This window comes from Cucurbita maxima, unplaced genomic scaffold (genome assembly GCF_002738345.1).
Source record: "Cucurbita maxima cultivar Rimu unplaced genomic scaffold, Cmax_1.0 Cma_Scf00033, whole genome shotgun sequence".
In the NCBI taxonomy this organism is placed as follows: Eukaryota; Viridiplantae; Streptophyta; class Magnoliopsida; order Cucurbitales; family Cucurbitaceae; genus Cucurbita; species Cucurbita maxima.
Genome location: NW_019272049.1, coordinates 2,292,414 through 2,310,079, shown reverse-complemented (window position 1 = coordinate 2,310,079; position 17,666 = coordinate 2,292,414). Strand labels below are relative to the sequence as shown.

At 37.8% G+C, this 17,666-nt stretch overlaps 1 protein-coding gene across 1 annotated transcript; it reads right to left on the bottom strand.

The window, feature by feature from the left end:
• Positions 1-269: 269 nt before the first annotated feature.
• LOC111467141 (actin cytoskeleton-regulatory complex protein PAN1-like) lies at positions 270-11,413 on the bottom strand. Its single transcript, XM_023111919.1, has 2 exons — positions 10,861-11,413; positions 270-1,249 (listed from the first exon to the last, which is right to left on the bottom strand). The coding sequence occupies exons 1-2, from the start codon at positions 11,411-11,413 to the stop codon at positions 270-272; spliced, it is 1,533 nt and encodes a 510-aa protein (XP_022967687.1).
• Between the last annotated feature and the right edge of the window lie 6,253 nt (positions 11,414-17,666).

The following is a 17,666-nucleotide window of genomic DNA, read 5'->3' as shown; positions in this document are numbered from 1 at the left end:
TTTACGTTGTAAATTTAATTAAATTATTCTTTAGGTTCTTCACAATGTAATAAAGGAAGATATATGAAATAGGAAATTCAAACATGGCAAATTATAATTTTAAAATTGAAAATGTATTATATGCAGAGTTACATTTAATGAAGGCCACACATATAACTTCTAAATTGGGACGAAAATTTGGGTTGCGAGTTAGTCATGTTGTGGTCAGTCTAACCTAGCATAGATGGTGTTATAAGGGTTTTAGGATGCATCCCAAAATAAATCTTAGATTATATCCGTAGTGTAATGGAAGGAGTATTTGGTGCAGGAGGAGGATAGTCAGATGTTCTTCGGCTCGGCCCATGCGGAGGAATGGGTACACCTTTCGGTAACATTCCAAAGTTGATTTTAGGCCAAAGAACATGCGGTGGAGGAGGTGGATAGTCTGACGTTCTTTGACTCGGCCCAGACGGAGGAATGGGTACATCTTTTGGTAACATTCCAAAGTTGATTTTTGGCCAAAGAACGTGCGGTGGAGGAGGTGGATAGTCTGACGTCCTATGACTCGGCCCAGACGGAGGAATGGGTACACCTTTCGGTAACATTCCAAAATTGATCTTAGATTGTTTGTTTAAAATGACAGATGATGCATGCGGTGGAGGATGTGGATAGTCTGACGTCCTTTGACTCAGCCCAGGCGGAGGAATGGGAACACCTCTCGGTAACATTCCAAGATATATCTTAGATTGTTTGTTTAAAATGACAGATGATGCACGCGGTGGAGGAGGTGGATANTCTGACGTTCTTTGACTCGGCCCAGACGGAGGAATTGGTACACCTTTCGGTAACATTCCAAAATTGATCTTAGATTGTTTGTTTAAAATGACAGATGATGCATGCGGTGGAGGAGGTGGATAGTCTGACGTCCTTTGACTCGGCCCAGACGGAGGAATGGGTACACCTCTCGGTAACATTCCAAGATTGATCTTAGAATGTTTGTTTAAAATGATAGATGATGCACGCGGTGGAGGAGGTGGATAGTCTGACGTCCTTTGACTCGGCCTAGACGGAGGAATGGGTACGCCTTTCGGTAACATTCCAAAGACGAGGGATGGAGAAGGCGTCCTGTGAAATAATGTTCTTTGGCTTGATCTAGATGAAGAAATGGATATTCCTTTTGGATTCTGTACAATTAGGTCGGTCAATTCCGCTTCTCGAATGTTGTCGTCTACATCGACTTCAACCACATTTTTAGCATCCGTTTCGTAGACTATAATGTGCAATCCAAAGAATATGAGAGTACACACCCTCAAAAACAAATTAGATTTATTTGACATCATATGTTCTATATGTTCTCTAAACTTCCATTTTTTCTTTTTATATAGAATTTGCTTCTCAATTAAAATTAAAATTAAGGTCCTGCTTTGCTATAAACCCTAAAATTAACATTTTATTGTTAGGAAAAAAACAATAAACCCAATTGTTTGAAATTTGTTTGGTAATAAGTTCTTAAGTTCATCATTGGCATTTTTCTTACCGGCTTCTAAATTGTGTTTTCCAAGTTTTCAAAAGTAATGTGTTGATTCAATGTTTATGGTTTTTTTTCATAACAATGGTGTTAATTATTAAATTGATTGTCGTGTTGTTAATTTTCCACTTCATAGTATATTTATTTAAAGTATTACATTTTTATGTTTTAAATTTTATTTGAATGGACTGTAGCAAGAGAGATATTTTGAAGACCGCACGATAATGGCTTGTTCATCAATTTGATCTTTTATATTTGATGACATGTCAATTGTTTCCAAGAGACTAGTGGAGATTAATAAGCGTCGATCTACTATCGGTTATCTGTTCACTATGGCTAGTGGACTTGTTTATTGGCTTTCAATTACACACTACTGTTGTTTTATTGTTTACTACTCAAGCATATATGATAGTCACTGAAGCCTTTAACAAAATATTTGGATGCATTGTTTGGTTAATGACTTGGTATTTCTCCAGAACACATAAAGATGTTTTGTGATAGCTAGAGTGATGTTTGTTTGTCGAAGAACAAAGTTCATCATGCTTGAACCAAGCATGTTCGTGTCTTATTTCATTTTTTTTAGAGAACTTGTTATTGAAGGGGACAGTCGTTTATTTAAAATTGGAATTGCTAATGATCATATGAATATGTTGACAGTGGTGGTTGGAAAAGTTACAGCATTACATAGAGTTGATCAACATTGGACGGAAGAAACAGTCGGTTTGATTGGTGACAGCAAAAGCAGGTTATCTGCTTGGGGATCTTCTTTAAAGGTGGAGATTGTTGAGAATTGTCATGAAAACTTGGTTCATGAATACACTTGTAGACACTTTAGTTATTGTGATTGACTACTTCGTGGATGTATGAGAATTTCTTCTTTTTGAACTACGTAAATCTTTGGTTCTATTTGTTCAATTTATGTTCGTAGGTGTGTGAGTGTGATCGATCTTGTTTGTGTTTTTACTACAACAGCTGGTATCATAGTACTTTGGTTATGACATTTGGGTACAACAAACACAACCTTTGAATTCAGGGTTTATGGCTATGAGAGGCATTCAATATGGAACTTTAAGGGCTAAGGCTTTCCTCCAAAATTATTGTATTCAAGATATACTCTTTAAAATCCATGAAAACATCACCAATGCTTGGAGATCGATTTGGTCTTGCATGGGTTCTGAGCTCAAATCGTTCATTTGATGCAAGAAAACTTAGCATAGCAGAAAACTTCAGAGAAGAAATTATTGGTGATTAGTTACTTTTCATACCGTGCACCTTGTACAATTGGACACCTTTTGAGTGTGCAGGTTAATTCCACAATATGCCCTTGAATGCTAAGGCTGTTCATTTCAAAGGATCCAGAAAACGGTTTATGCTAGAGTCTTGGAACTTCTTTAGATCCTCTTCCAGCATCTCAATCTCATACATGTTGTACCTCATTTTAGGTAGCATCTCAAAGAAGTATGGCTTATAAACAAAGATGATAGATTTAAAGTTGAATTGATCGTTGAGGAGCAGATTCAAGCTAGTACCAAGAATAATTAGTAACTCCAACCTAGACCAACTAAGTAATTGGTTTTACTATTGACTCGGTTTGATGAATTGTAGTATGTATGATGACGCGTGCCATTTAATAAGTTAGATTATGCTACGAGGAACTCATGCATATTAGCGTGTCATGTGCATCGGGATACTTACATTACAACTTATGATTTTTGATATTTATGCGCGTCCTGATGTTATACAGACCCTTTCACTCTGTGGTATTCAACAAGAACTCGTTAGAGAGTGCTAGCCCGACGAGCCAGATCCAGGGGGTGTGTGAGCCCACCTAGTGGGTCCATGCTCACATACATGGGCTATGTGTAGAGAAGTACTACACATCCAATCTTGCCCGAACTAAAAAACTATCTAAGGCCATGCTGTGATATGTTAAAAGGATAGGTCCTCCATCTGATTCTCTAAGTCCAATTCAACCTAGTTGAGTTTTCGAAATTGAGTTAATGCATAATATTGTTGAACAAAATTCTATATGAAAAACACTCGCACTCTTTATTAACACAAATCGAAAACAGATTACAAGGCACTTTGTAGAATACTCTTCTTTCATATTTCTTGGGATGAAAACCTAGGTAGGGTTGATTTTATCTCGAGAGCACTGATGCATGTTACACATATATTTCCTAGAAACAATATGTTCAATACTCTTTTAAGTTATATTCGAAGAAATTTAGTACAAACGATTTGATTTCCTACTTTAGAATTTGCTTCTCAATTAAAAAAAATTAAGGTCCTGTTTGCTATAAACCCTAAAATTAACATTTTTATTAACATTTTTATTGTTAGAAAAAAACAATAACAATTTAAGATTTGTTTGGTAATAAGTTTTAAGGTCCACAATTGACATTTTTGTTACCAGTTTGTACATTGTGTTTTCCATGGTTTTTTGATAGCCAGTTATGTTTGTTTGTCCAAGAACCAAGTGCATCATGCTTGAACCAAGTATATTCATCTCTGATTTCATTTTGTTCGAGAAATTGTTAATGAAGGGACAATCGTTTATTTAAAATTGGAACTCCTAATGATCATATCAATATGTTGACAGAGGTGGTTGCCAGCATTACGTAGATTTCTGTTTCTGCTCCAACAATTGGTATCGTATCACTTTGGTTATGGAATTTGGGTACAACAATCACAACCTTTGAATTCAGGGTTTATGGCTGTGAGAGGTATTCGAGATGGAACTTTAAGGGCTAAGGCTTTCCTCCAAAATAATTGAAGATATACCATTTAAGTTCATGAAAACATCACTAAGTTCTAATGATCATATCAATAAGTTCATTTGATGCACGAAAATTTAGCAAAGCAGAAAACTTCACAGAAGAAATTAATGGCGTTTAGGTACTTTTCATACCGAGCTTCTTGTATAATTGGACACCTCGTGAGGGTGCAAGTCAATTCCACAACATGCCCTTGAATGCTAAGGTTGTTCATTTCAAAAGATCTAGAAAACAGTTTATGCTAGAGTCTTGGAACTGCTTTACATCATCTTCCATCATCTCAATCTCATACATGTTGTACCTCATTTTAAGTAGCATCTCAAAAGAAGTATGGTTTATAAACAAAGATTATAGATTTAAAGTTGAATTGATTGTTGAGGAGCAGATTCAAGCTAGTACCAAGAATAATCAGTAACTCCAACCTAGACAAGCTAAGTAATTGGTTCTACTATTGACTCGGTTTGATGAATTGTAGTATGTATGATAACGCGTGCCATTTAATAAGTTATATTATGTTATGCGACGTTATGCTATGATAAGCTATTCCATTTTGTGATCATTTAGTGTTGTCCAAGGGTTATATGGAATCGAAAATCTATGATGTATAAAGCTCAATAGACCATGCCATGAAAGCTACGTTACATACTATTGAATGTACAGGAATTATGAAAGCATAATTCACCTATTCAACAAGAACTCGTTAGCTAGAGCTAGCCTGACGAGCCAGATCCAGGGGGTGTGTGAGCCCACCTAGTGGGTCCATGTTTACAAACATGTGCTATGTGTAGAGAAGTACTACACATCCAATCTTGCCCGAACTAAAAAACTGTCTAAGGTCATGCTGTGATATGTTAAAAGGATAGGTCCCCCCATGGCACAATACACACATTGTTCATGCATCAGACCATTCATCCAATCAAGCTAGTAGTGAAGTTATTAATTGGTTGTAGTATGTCGAGTTACAAATTATCCTCAGAACTAGCTTAGATCTGCTTCTCTAAGTCCAATTCAACCTATGAGAGATTTCAACATTGAGTTAATAAATAATATTGTTGAACAAAATTCTGTATGAAAAATACTTACACTTTTTATTAACACAAATGGAGAAGAGATTACAAGACAAATTGTAGAATACTCTTGTTTTATATTTTTGGGATGAAAACCTAAGGAGGGTGGAGGGTATTTCAACCTTTTTCCTAAAATATTTTTAAAAAAAAAATCTATATATTTATTCCTAAAATTAGCTTAATCATTTTCCTAAAATAGATAGTATGTATAATCCTAAAATACCTAAATGATTTTTCTAAAACAAATATATATATATATGACCTCATACAATTATTGGACTAAAATGATATTTTAACATTGGCCCTCAACACACTCATTCGTTGCACCATGTTGAGTTGACAACGAAAGCTCTCATGTTTGTTTGTATTCAGCCCTTTTGTAAACAAGTCATCCACTTGGTCACCTGTATTGATCTGTCGCATCTTGATTTCTTTCTTCAAGACTTTCTCTCTAATGAGATAGTAGTGTACCTCCACATGCTTTGTTCTAGCATGAAACAACGGATTTTTTGCTAGACGAATCGCAGATGAATTGTCGCAATGAAGTGATATTAGATAGTCAATTTTCTGGTGCAAATCTTTCATCAAGAGTTTCAACCATGTACTTTTCTGAGCTGCTCTAGCTGCTGCTCTGTACTCTTGATAAGGCAACCCTAATCCTCAGCCCAACGATCCAAGCTTTTATTTTAGCAAGAACCCTTGAATCAAAGTAATTAACACCTCCTTATGCGAAATTTGGATCAACCAAGAGATAAGGCTAGAATTAGATTACCTCTTACGATCGAAGATATAGAAACAAGATTTGGAACTTTGTTCTAAATTGAGTCTACTTCACAATCTAACTTGATCAAGGCTTGATTGAATGGCTCGGGTGCAATTCTACCACAAGAATTGCTTGAAACTTAGAAATGGCAAATATGATGCTCGAATTTCTAAGGGAAACGTCTCAATTTGAGATCTGAATTACATTCATCAACGAATCTGTTTTTCACATAACATATTGTGGGTATTTATAGTCTCCCGACAAAAGACGTTTGTGGCCAGGATTCAATCCCGATATGTTTGTAGACTGGATTTATTCCCAATCCCCTTTAATCTCCACAAAGAATAAGTCAAATTGACCATTTGACTTTTACATAATTTAGAACTTAAACATAGTTTTTTTAATAAATGTTGATTTTCTTGAGTGGTTAAATTGATAGACTTTAGATTAATTGTTGGGATATTTTGTTTTGAATCTTCTTGGCAATTGGTATCAACTCTACTTCAGTAGTTGACAATGATACTATTGGTTGCCTTTTGCTACACCAAGAAATTGTTCCCGAACCAAACTTGAACACATACCTAGTGGTTGATCTCCGAGTATCATGGTCTCCTACATAGTCAACATCACAATATCTCACTAACTTGCAATCTTTGCTTCTTTTGTACAGAAGACCATAGTCAATTGTACCTTTGACATATATTAAGATCCGTCGAGCCAAATGAGGCTTCTTTGGACTTTGCATGTACCGACTCATGACTCCAACTACATAATAAATATCAGGCCAAGTTAAAGTTAGGTAGATAAGACTACCTACTATGCTGCAAGAATTGTCAGCAGATATCAGTCCAATCTAGGACATGCTCATTAGACTGCCGTTAAAAATATCCTCAAGTATCTTAGGAGAACAAGGACTATATGCTAATGTACGGCGCAAAGGATCTTATCCTTACAGGGTACATTGTCTCAGATTTTCAGACCGATATAGATTCGAGGAAATCGCCATCGAGATCTGTTTTCACTCTGAACGGAGGAAAAATAATATGGAAAGGCATAAATCAAGGTTGCATTGTTGATTCCACCATGGAGGCTGAGTATGTTGCTGCTTGTGAAGCAGCGAAAGAACCAGTATGGCTTAGAAAGTTCTTAACTGATTTGAAAGTCGTTCCAAATATGCATCTGCCTATCACTCTTTATTGTGATAACAGTGGAGCAGTTGCAAATTCTAAAGAACCAAGAAGCCATAAGCGAGGAAAACATATTGAGCGCAAATATCATCTCATAAGGAAGATTGTGCAACGAGGAGATGTGATCGTCACACGGATAGCTTCAGGGCACAACATTGCTAATTCATTTACAAAGCCACTCACGGCTAAAGTGTTTGAAGAGCACCTAATGAGTCTAGAACTAAGAGTTATGTAATCTAGGGCAAGTGGGAGAAAATGCATGGGTATGTGATGCTCTAGTTCATTGTATCTATATCTTTCTCTCTACTCAACATTAATAAACCTCATTAGAGTTTTAGTACAAGTGGGAGTTTGTTGGCTTTATGTTCTAAAACTCATAGTTTTTAAACAAAAACATATTCTGTTTTCAATAAAGTTATTTATTGATGTTTATTCAGTAAAGATTGTTATTGATAAAGTAAATTTTATGATCATTAATATAAATCCAATAAACTAAGAACACTCTAGCTATAGTATGATCACTTGAACTATATGTACAGACATAAGAGTGGATCAAGTTCAAGTATATAGTCAAAATGATCTATAGTACAGGGATAAGGTCGAGTACCTTATTCTAGGGACACTATCGATGCGGCCCACTTTTGTATATGATATAAACATTGTGATCACTAAATTGTACATGTGGAGACATGTGAGTGGGGGCGTCCTATGCAATGAGTATTGCATAAGATAGGACCATGAAGAAAACAACTCTCACTTTATAATGTCGTTTACTATTGAGACTGATTTTTTCATTCGATGACCTAGGTAACTCGATCTTAATCCTGAGTTAACTATGAACTCTTGTTTATTCGGAATTATCCTTAGATTTGCATGGGTGAGAGTAGCCTGAGTTCGCTGACTCAATAAGCCTCCCATTTCAGGGGTAAGACTGGTGAATAGCTGGGGACATAGGGTGTAAGATGAAATTCTCTCCTACCCGTGTTTAGGGATAGTAGAGAGGTTGTTCCCTTAAGTACTGACTCCAGGTCTTGAACAAGGGGCCCCACCCTCTCATTGGCCCGAGAGAGATTCAGTTTGGTGGTTGAACCACAAACCAATTGTTCATTAGAGGATCAGTGGGACTTAAGAAACAAGAAGTAACTTTAGGGGTAAAACGGTAAATTGACCCAGCTCTAGTTACGAACAACCTATGAAGGATCGACTTACTAACCATGGATATATCAAATGGACAGAAATATATCTATAGTGAGTGGAGTGCAACTACTAGGCTATAGTGGAGTGTTCTAGTAGTTAACGAATGTTGGTTAACAACGTTAATGAGTTTAGCCGGTTAATCTCGAATCGTTGGAGCCCATGATGTGTAGGTCCATTAGGTCCTCCTGCTAGCTCATATCGGACTAAACCTTAGAACATTGTGATGAGTGAATTTGAAGTGTTCGAATTCAAATTAGGGAATATACGCTAAATATATATGATATATTTAACCGCATTTTGTTTTAATTATGAATTAAACAAAAAAAAAAGAAAATTGGAGATATTTTAATAAGGCTTACATATTTTAATTATGAATAAGGATTCATAACCAATATGTTGGAATTGATTGGGATTGGCATTTTATTTAATGTCAAATATTAATTAAATTGTTTAATTAATCATTTAATGTTAATTTGATTTGAAATTAATTATTTAAATTAATTGTTGAATAAAAATAAAGAAAATCAAAAGGTTGACTTCACTTACTCGAAAATTTCATGTTTGAGTGAGTGGAATATTGAGGGTCAATATATGGTTTAACCAAACTTGCATGTTTGCCACACAATCCCACAAATTTGAGTGAAATTTTGAGTGTCAAATTTGGTTTAACCAAACATGCATGTTTGCCAAATAAACCCCACAAATTTGAGTGGAATTTTGAGTGTCAAAATTTGGTTAACTCAAACTTGCATGCTTGCCACATAATCCCACAAATTTGAGCGGAATTTTGAGTGTCAAAATTTGGTAATCTCAAATTTGCATGAACATGCAAATATGACACTCTAAATAGAGTGATGAAGGTACATGAAAATTCTTCTTGAAAAACTTTGAGAAAATCTCTCAAAACTCTCTCTTTATATATACTAAATTCCTATCAAGTTTAGTCACTCGCTGGATTCCACAATCCCGTTCTAAGGCCGAAAAATAGTAGGGAAGACACTAGTGGTGGTTCGAAACCGGTTCGTGAGAAAAAAGGAATTTGAACTACAAAAGGTTAGTATTCAAACTCCTAATGCTTTTGTACGTGCTAGCTAATTTACTATAATTGATGTAGTTAGAGTGCCTAAAATCTAAATTACTTCCGCACGTGTTATAGTAACACCTTCATGTGCACAAAACTTGACATTCGTCTCTATCGGTGTTAAAACTTGATTGCACTCTAACATGTTGAACTTCTGAAGCATATCTCTTGCATACTATTTTTAGGCAGAGAAGCAATTATTCATCTATGCGATCAACTTCTAAGCCCAAGAAGTGTTTAAGCTCTCCTAGCTCATTCATCTTAAAGCATACTGATAAATTTTCTCTTGTTTGATAAATTTCACTTTTGTCGTTCCCGGTGATAATCAAATCGTCCACATAGACCAACACAATTTCCAATATTCCTTCTCTTTCTTTGATGAACAGACTTGAGTCTGCATGCAAAACTGAATAACCACTTTGGGTAAGAAATCCAGCACTCTTACCATATCAAGTTCTTGGTGCTTGCTTCAGTCTGTAAAGAGCTTTTTTAAGCTTGCATACGTGATTATGATTAGCTGCACTCTCAAATCTCTTTGGTTGGTTCATATAAATCTCCCTGTCTAATGCTCCGTACAAGATGTATTATTCACATCTGTTTGCCACAGTTTCCAATCTTTACTTGTCGCGAGTGCTAGCAGAAACTCGTATGGTAGTGATCTTTACCACTGGACTGAATGTTTCATCATAGTCTAGTTCATATTGTTGAGAAAACCCTCGAGCTACGATTCGAGCCTTCTATCTCTCGATTGATTCATCTGGTCGACGCTTTATCTCCTAGTCTTGGCACTAGTTCCCAAGTTTGATTCTTCTCCAGGACTATAATGTCTTCCTCTATCGCTTTTTGCCAAATCGAGTTTTGTGATGCTTCTCCATATGTCTCTGGATCATTGATTCCGTCTTCTACAATAACTGCATTGACATACTTAAGATTTGGCTTTTGGATTCTTTTTTATTGCCTAAGTTGTTGATGTGTCGTTTCCTTTTTTATCGCCTAAGAGAGAAATATTTGCGCTGAAAACCCGATAATTTCATTTCTCATTCAATTGGGATATTTAAATAACAAATTATCTGAAACATAGAAAAATAGAAAGCAACTTAATGAATGTTCTCCCACTCGACGTGTACTTCCCACTTACTTCAATTGTGTGGGTTTAACATAAAATTAGTTACCTAACAACAATAGTTAACCAAATATTAGGGATCACATTCACTCGGTAGGGATTTATCTCACAATCTCCTCCTAAAGCCCTATCGTATATCTACCTTATTTTGTTTGAACTTTGATTCGAGCCCAATGGCTCGGTGTCCGTGGCGGCATATTCTCTAGACTCCACGTCTTGTTCGGCCACCTCTTCTTCGAGCTGAAGCACCGCCAATCTAGGTGGTTTACCTCTTCCCAATAAGTCTTCCATCCTCTGATACTTGGCCATCAGACCATCATCGTGATTAGCATCTAGCGTCGAATCCGCAGTACGTGGTGTTGCGAACTTCACTGGTTTAGGGGGTGTAGTTGAAGTTATGGTTGGGGTTGGCATAGGCGTGCCCGATGCAGCTGCTGGCGGTAGTGATGATTCCCGATGGTGTGCTCCTCCTTCTCCCGGCTCGGTGACGAGGTACTCCACCATGAATTGATTTGGATTTTGATCTGTCTCGGTCACGTCGTTCCACTGCCAGAAGGTGATCTCGTCAAAGATGACGTCGCGCGACACGTGAGCTCGCCCCTCCATAAGATCACAGAATCTGTACGCCTTGTTTTCGGGTTTGTAGTCGATGAAGACAACCTTCAGCCCTCTGGGATCGAGCTTGGTGATGTGGGGACACGCGTCCTTCATGTATGCGACGCAGCCGAACACTCGAAGATGATGTACCACTAGCTTCTTGTTGTACCAGGCGTCTTCCTATCGAGGGTTCGCATTGGCAACCGATTGAGGAGGTAGACGATTGTCATTATCGCCTCTTTCCAGAACCTCCCAAGCATCCCGGCTGTCATTAGTAATGACCTTGCTATCCCGATGATGGTTTGATTTTGGCGCTCCACCACTCTGTTCTGCTGGGGCGAGTAGGGTGCCGTTAGGTGCTGCTGTATGCCAACCTTATCGCAATACTTACCGTAGCTAACCGAGGGGAATTCTCTGCCTTGGTCCGTGCTTAACACTCGCATCTTCTTCCTGCATTAAACCTCTACTTGCGATTGAATTCGCTTAATCGCCTCTCCCACCTCACTTTTTGGTTGCAGCAGAATCAGCCACATGAAGCGGCTTTTGTCATCGACCACAGGAGGAGGAGAGTCTTGCCGCCTGGGGTCGCTGGCTTAATGGGACTGCAGATATCGTCTGCACGAGCTCCAACGGCTCACTGGCGTGGTAGGCTGCCTAAAAAAGAAAGGGGGTGCGCCTCTGCCTGCCGATGAGAAACCCGTCGCACAGCCTATTCACGTCTTTGATTGCCAACAAACCATGCACCATCTCCTCCTTGTGTAATTTTTGTATGGCTGAAAAGTTTTAAGTGCCCGTACCTAGCGTGCCACCTCCAAGGAACTTCTTCGATCCTGGCCAAGAGGCTAACTAGTTGCTCTATCTCCAACATCAAGATGTAAAGACAGTTTGTCGTGCACCGAACTTGTGTGAGCAGCCGTCGTCAATCATCACAGATCTTGAGTAGCCCGCGCTCGATGGAAATGTGGCAGCCGGCCTTATCGAGTTGACCCAGGCTCACAAGATTAGCCTTGAGCCTCAGGATGAAGTAGACGCCGGTCAGCTTGTGGTGCTCGCCTCCCTTGCCGACGAACAGGATGGTGTCGCACCTTTCGATCTCGATGACGGACAGGATGGTTGCTCTATCTCCACTCCAGAATGTAAAGGCGGTTTTTCGTGCACTGAACTTATGTGAGCATCGATCATCACGGATCTTGAGTAGCTCCCGCGCGATGGAAATGTAGCAGCCGACCTCATCGAGTTGACCCAGGCTCACAAGATTAGCTTTGAGCCTTGGGATGAAGTAGACATCGTTCAGCTTGTGGTGCTCGCCTCCCTTGCCGACGAACAGAATGGTGTCGCACCCTTCGATCTCGACGACAGAACCGTCGCCGAACTTAACCGTCCCGCAAATCCTCGAGTAAATCTCAGAGCACGCAGACTTGGCCCTGGTCATATGGTTTGTCGCCCCTGTTGTCGAGGACCCATTGTCGGTGCTCTTGCTGCTCGCCTCTTTCACCGATTTGAGCGAAACACTCGTTACTTCTTCAGTTGAATTGGCTCCCCAGCCAATGCCTTTGTTACACCCAGCTGGAACTCTTCCTCGAGTTCGAGGCTCACTGGAGTAGCTATGCCGTCATCGATTACCTTCGTGGACCCGAGATTGGGGACGACGGATAGGACTGATGCACTCACCATGAAAAGAGTCGGCTTGTGCCGCGCCCTTCGATCTTGACAACAGAGTCTTCGCCGAACTTAACCATCCCGCGAATCCCCAAGTCCAGCTTAGATAATGCAAACTTGGCTCTAGTCATATGGTTTGTCGCCCCAGTTTTCGAGGACCCATCGCCGGTGCTCTTGCTACTCGCCTCTTTCACCGATTTGAGCAGAACACTCGCTACTTCTTCAGTTGAATTGGCTCCCAACCCATGTCTTTGTTATGCCCAGCTGAAGCTCGTCCTCGAGTACGAGGCTCACTAGAGAAGTTATGTCGTCGTCGTTACCTCCAGGGACCCGAGATTGAGGACGTTGGATAGGACTGATGCACTCAGCATGAAATGGAGAGAGTGATAAATGACCATAACATATGATATGTACATACATCCAATTGGCCGGGAGTTTTCATGGACAGAGTGATAAATGGAGAGAGGGATAAATGAAGAGAGTGATAAATGGCCATAACATATGATATGATATGTACATATTACTTAAGCTATTCAACTTGACCTTTGATAAATTTGGCTCCTCTACAATGATATATTATCGGTGAATTAAATCAGGCTCTGATTGACTTCTGGCAATTGAGAGGAAAACGTCGACGGAGTAAAAAACGACTGAAGTAAAACTTGAAGAAAATAACAAAAAAACAAGGAGATAGAAATATTTGCTGAAGATAATTTCATTTCTCATACAATTGTGGTACAAATAATCCTAAAATAGAAAAGTAAAGGGCAACTTAACAAAGCTCAACCTGTACTTCTCACTCACTTCAATTGTGCAGGTTTAGCATAAAAATAGTTAGCTAAAAAAATAGTTAACTAAAAATTAGGGATCACATCCACTCGGGGATTTATCTAACAGCATGTTGGCACATGTAAACTGATGTCGTATCCCACACTCATGTAAATATTGATCAAACTCATCTGACATGTATTCTCTGCCATTGTCTGAACGTAAGCAACAAATCTTCACTCCTACTTCTCCTTCGATCATCATCTTGAATTCTTGAAATTTTGAAAATGTGTCAAACTTTTCTATCTTAAAGAAAATCCGCATATATCTTGAGTAGTCGTCAATGAATGTCACCATATACCACATTCCACTAATCGATGCTTGTTTGACTAGTCCGAACAAATCAAAGTGAATTAACTCTAATGGTTTCTTTGCTTTGAATTTTGGCTCTTTGTATGGTAATTGATGAGTTTTACCATATTCACATCCAACGCAAACAACGTCTGTTTTGACTTCAAGTTGAGGTAGACCTTTGAGCATGAATTTCTCCATAATCCGCTTCAACTTGTGGTAGCCAACATGTCCCAATCTTGCATGCCATAGATCTGTTGTCTCATTCTTCCGGGTGTTGTCAACATAGGAAGAATCTGCAGATAGGACGTAAACGGACTCCACTCTTCACCCTTATATTGTGAGCTCTCCTATTATCTAATCATCTTTATAGACTTTCACATCTTCTAGCCCAAACAAGACGTAATTTCCTGATGTTATTAGTTGTGACATTGACAACAAGTTCTTCTTTATATTTGATACATGATAAACATTATGTAACACTGTATTAGATTTATTGTCAGGCATGATTGTCGTATTACTGATCTGAGCAATTGACAACTGTGTGTTATTTGTTGTGCTTTCCTTACGACTTCCTTTATACTCTTTCTAGTCTTGCAATTTTCTCTAATCGTCAGTCATATAGTTTGAGCATCCTGCAACAACAATCCCGTCATTCTCATAATCAATATGATCTCCCATTGTCGCCAATGATCATAAACAAATTGGTTTCACGAATTCTTTGGAGATGTAATTTCATTCTCCATAGAAAGTGGGAGAGATTGCGTCTTTGGCTCAAACCGAGGGTTCTATTTATAGGAACTCTTCGAGAATATTTTCCAAATAATATATTTTCATATTTAATATAATAGGATATAATACCTTATACAAATCATATTTAGATCTTACAAGATATTCTAATATATATTTAATTAATTTGAATCTCATTCAAATTTCAAATATATTTTTATTTAATATATCAAAATACATTAATTGATTTAATATTTAATTGTATCAAATACAATAAATATGTTTTTCCTTTAATATATCTCATATATTAAAAATTAATTTGACCCTTCAAATTAATATATTTTTCTCCCTTTATATTTAACATATCTAAAATATTAAATATTAATTTGAACCCTTCCAATTAAATATATTTTTTCTATTTATTTAATATATCTAATATATTAATATTAATTTGATATTTCAAATTACATTTATTTTTTCATTTATATTTAATATATCTGTTATATTAAAAATCAATTTGAACCCTTCAAATTTTTTTTCAAATAAATTGAACATTTGAGTGTTACTATAAACTAGCAAGAGAACCTTATGGACCTACAGAGTATAAGCTCCAATGATACAAAATTAATTAATTAAATTCTTTAATTAATCAATTTCCATTCATTAAGGTCACTCCACTATAGACCTAAAGTTGCACTCTTATGTTGTAGGACATATAGTACCTCTACAATAAATTCCTTTTTTATCTCCATGTGTGAGGATGTCACATTGCTTTCGATAGATTTTTTTCTTGGACCAACAATCTCTAAACATGTGGCCCTTCTTCCCGCAATTGTAGAAAATACCTTCAAATCTCTTTCGAACTATTGTTGTCATTCTTCTGAGCTCTCTCAGGGTGTGCAGTTCCTTGATGACTTCTTCTTTTGCCACCGTTTTTGTATCCACGTTTAGTAGATGGCTTGTATTGTTTCGACTTTCACTTGTGTAGAGTGCTTCTCTTTCACCCTTCAATGTGATGTCTCCCATTTGTTTAGCCATGGGCAGGCTAACAAATGTTCAAACTTTACTAGTGATGGTTGAGTGGGTCATCCTTGAACAGCAATAATGAAGCATCTATATTCTAACCACAATCCATGGATAATGATCCTCTTCGTTCGATCTTCTCCAATTGCAGACTTCGGGTCTAGTTCAGTAATCTTTCGGCAGATCGAGTTGACTTTATGGAAATACTGAGCAATCTTCATGTCACGTTGTGAAATTGATAATAGCTCGTTCTCCAGCAGTTGTAGCCTCATATCGTTCTTCTTTGCGAACAACATCACGAACGTGTTTCATGCTTCTTTCGGTGTCTTGTCATCTCAAATATGCTCTAACATCTCTTCTTTGATTGTGGTCTTCAAGGAAAACATTGTTTTGTCTGCTTTAATTCTCCATTTGCACAAGGCGCCATTAGGATCCTTCTCAGGCGGCGTAGTTTCACTCCCGCCAATGATCTCCCATAGCTCACGTCCTTGTAAATAGGACATCATGCATGTTGCCTACGTGTCTTAGTTGTTGCTGTTGAGTTTCTTGATTCCTCCAACGATTTGGAAATCGCTCATCGTGTTGGCAATACCTCAATAGTACCAAACAAACTCTTTCGACACAAAACTTGCAGAGTCACAGACTGCTCACGACACAAAATAAACTCACTTATAATCTCAAGAAATCGTTTCTGATGTGGAAGTTAAGACAGAGCTGCAACCATAGAGCATACTAAGAATTTCAAGAAATTAGACAACCTACACTAACCTCGCTCTGATACCAGATTATTGAACACAATTATTTGTGAGAACACTCGCACTCTTTATCAACACAAATCGAGAAGAGATTACAAGACACCTTGTAGAATACTATTGCTTTTTATTTATTGGGATGAAAACTTAGGTAGGATGGAGGGGTATTTACAATAGACGTCAGACAATTTATTCAAAAAATCTCTCAACCTTTAGTTTGTCATGTGTATATGAGGTAGATTATGCTATGAGGAACTCATGCATATTAGTGTGTCGTGCATCGGGATACTTACATTACGACTTATGATTTTCGATATTTATGTGTGTCATGATGTTATGCAGACCCTTTCTCTCTGTCGTGTTCAACATGAGCTCATTAGCGATTACTAGCCCGTCGAGCTAGATCCAGGAGGTGTGCGAGCCCACCTGGTGGGTCCATGCTCACATACATGGGTCATGTGAAGAGAAGTACTACACATCCAAACTTGCCCAGACTAAAAAAACTGTCTAAGCCCATGTTGTGATATGTTAAAAGGATAGATCCCCCCATGGCACGACACGTGCAGGGCCACAACACACACGTTGTCCATGCATCAAACCATTCATCCAATCAAGCTAGTAGTGAAACCACTTGGTTGGTTGTCTAATGTCGAGTTACAAATTATCCTCGGAACTAGGTTAGATCTACTTCTCTAAGTCCAATTCAACCTAGGTGAGTTTTCGAGATTGAGTTAATACATAATATATTATCCAACTCTTCTAACCATATTAACTAAATCCATTTTTGGCTAAAAAATAACTTAAAGTTGATCAAATAGTAGACATACTCACCTCAGAATACTTTTAAGAAAGAGTTCAACCCAAAGATTCTTCTCTAGATTTTTTTTTTTTTTCATTTTTAGCTAATTTTGACCAACTTTTATAATTCTAGGCCTATTCTCAAGCTAATCTCTTTGCAAAAAAATCATATAGATAATTTTGATATTTATTTTTCTAACCCGATTTGATAGAATGAGAACAAAATCGATGGAATTGTGAGGAATAGAGAATTTGAACTTTTTTTCTTATTGATATAGGGGATGGTC